At 39.4% G+C, this 2658-nt stretch overlaps 1 protein-coding gene across 1 annotated transcript in view; it reads left to right on the top strand.

The window, feature by feature from the left end:
• The window catches only part of CYFIP2 (cytoplasmic FMR1 interacting protein 2), a 139648-nt gene that overhangs the window by 70089 nt on the left and 66901 nt on the right, over positions 1 to 2658 (top strand). Inside the window, exon 21 of the mRNA XM_024117220.3 lies at positions 1863 to 1982. Within this exon, the coding sequence (XP_023972988.1) occupies positions 1863 to 1982 (120 nt within the window). The remainder of the gene's footprint in view (positions 1 to 1862; positions 1983 to 2658) is intronic.

Below are 2658 nucleotides of genomic sequence, written 5' to 3' on the forward strand. Positions count from 1 at the left end.
TGCTTTCCATTTGCATGGAATATCTTTTTCCATCCCCTCGCTTTCAGTCTGTATGTGTCCCTAGGTCTGAAGTGGGTCTCTTGTAGACAGCATATATATGGGTCTTGTTTTTGTATCCATTCACCCAGTCTATGTCTTCTGGTTGGAGCATTTAATCCATTTACATTTAAGGATATTATCGATATGTATGCTCCTATTACCATTTTCTTAATTGTTTTGGGTTTTTTTATTGTAGGTGTTTTCCTTCTCTTGTGTTTTCTGCCTAGAGATGTTCCTTTAGCGTTTGTTGTAAAGCTGGTTTGTTGGCCCAGCACCACTTATTGAAGAGGCTGTCTTTTCTCCATTGTATGTTCTTGCCTCCTTTGTCGTAAATTAGGTGCCCCTATGTGCGTGGGTTTTTCTCTGGGCATTCTGTCTTGTACCATTGATCTATATTTCTGTTTTTGTGCCAGTACCATACTGTCTTGATTACTGTAGCTTTGTGGTACAGTTTGAAGTCGGGGAGCCTGATTCCTCCAACTCCGTTTTTCTTTCTCAAGATTTCTTTGGCTATTCAGGGTCTTTTGTGTTTCCATATCAGTTGTAAAATTTTTTGTTCTAATTCTGTGAAGAATGCCATTGGTAGTTTGATAGGGATTGGTTTGAATCTGTAGATTGCTTTGGGTAGTCTAATCATTTTCACCATATTGTTTCTTCCAATCCAAGAACATGGTATATTTCTACATCTGTTTACGTCATCTTTGATTTGTTTCATTACTGTTTTATAGTTTTCTGAGTACATGCCTTTCCCCTCCTGAGGCAGGTTTATTCCTAGGTATTTTACTCTTTTTGCTGCAGTGGTAAATGGGAGTGTTTCTTTAATTTCTCTTTCTGATTTTTCATTGTTGGTCTATAGGAATGCCAGAGATTTCTGTGCATTCATTTTGTATCCTGCAACCTTACCAAATTCATTGATTAGCACTAGTAGTTTTCTGGTGGTATCTTTAGGATTTTCTATGTACGTTGAGGTACGTTCCCTCTATGCCCATTTTCTGGAGAGTTTTTATCATAAATTGGTGTTGAATTTTGTCAAAAGCTTTTTCTGCATCTATTGAGGTTATCATATGGTTTTTATTCCTTAATTTGTTAATGAGGTGTATCACATTGATTGATTTGCATATATTGAAGAATCCTTGCATTCCTGGGATAAATCCCACTTGGTCATGGTGTATGAGCCTTTTAATGTGCTGTTGGATTCTGTTTGCTGGTATTTTGTTCAGCATTTTGACATCTGTGTTCATCAAAGAATAACACAGTAAACACACAGATATACTTTGTAGCCAGCTTCATGATTATTCATGTTTTAACCACATTTGATTCACTTTCTTTTACTCATGTATGTGTTTTTTCTCTCATAAATATAGTAAGTGTAGTTTAAATATATGTTTATAGTATATATAATTTAAAAAACATATTTATATATAAATATTAGGTTGACCAAAATGTTTGTAACATCTTACAGAAAAATACCAAATGAACTTTTTGGCCAACCCACTATAATAAAATATATATTTTAATATACATACTTTTTTCTTAGCCAGTTGAGAGTAAGTTGGAGACATATGACACTTTACCGCTGATACCTCAGCGTGTATCTCCTAAGAACAAGGACATTCTTTCATCATCCAAATAGAATTATCATACTCAGGAAATTTAATAATACTGTTTTCTTCATAGAGTCCCTATTTGTCCTGGTCATGTTCTTTATAATTTTAGTACAATTTCCTGTCAGTGCATTGCATTTAGTTGTCATGTGCCTGTGCAAACAAACCTTAAGTAACCTTGTATCTCTCCCTCTCTCTCTCTCTCTCTCTTTCATGCAGCTGTTGGGTAGATCAATTGACTTGAACAGACTCATTACCCAGCGCATCTCTGCCGCCATGTATAAATCCTTGGACCAGGCCATCAGCCGCTTTGAGAGTGAGGACCTGACCTCCATCGTGGTAAGAGATGGGGGCCCTTGTGAGTTCTGCTCTGGGACTGCTCAGACTAGAAGCCTCATTGGGGGTTGTTGTTAGCCTGGTACTGAGCTAGTTACAGAGAAGCAACGGGTCTCTTTCTCATATGAATGAGACGGGGGAAAAAAAAAGATTTAAAAAGAATAAGAGTAATCTTACCTTCCTGGTTGCCTAGAGAATGGGAGTGGAGGGGGGATCTTGAAATCTCTAGAAATGGCCAGCCCTGGGGCACAGCTGCTTGTCCTTTAGGATTCTACAGCTCCAGAAAGTAGCTGGGTGGTCCTAACAAACTAGGGGAGGTTACACAGTAGCGTCAGCTTTGTGGGTGTGCAGTAGTATAGAGCCCACAGAGGCTCTTGACTGGTTTAATGCTCTGCTGTCACCATCTTGGAATACTTAATCATTTTCTAACAAGGGTCCGCACATTTTCATTTTGTGCTGGGACGTGCAAATTATATAGTTGTTCCTGATGCACAAGCATGGGACAGGCCTACTACCTTCTTTTATTTTATTTTATTTTATTTTTTGCGTTACGCGGGCCTCTCACTGTTGTGGCCTTTCCCGTTGCGGAGCACAGGCTCCAGACGCACAGGCGCAGCGACCACGGCTCACGGGCCCAGCCGCTCTGCGGCATGTGGGATCTTCCCGGACCGGGGCACGA

This window comes from Physeter macrocephalus, chromosome 8, assembly GCF_002837175.3.
Source record: "Physeter macrocephalus isolate SW-GA chromosome 8, ASM283717v5, whole genome shotgun sequence".
NCBI classification, from domain to species: Eukaryota; Metazoa; Chordata; class Mammalia; order Artiodactyla; family Physeteridae; genus Physeter; species Physeter macrocephalus.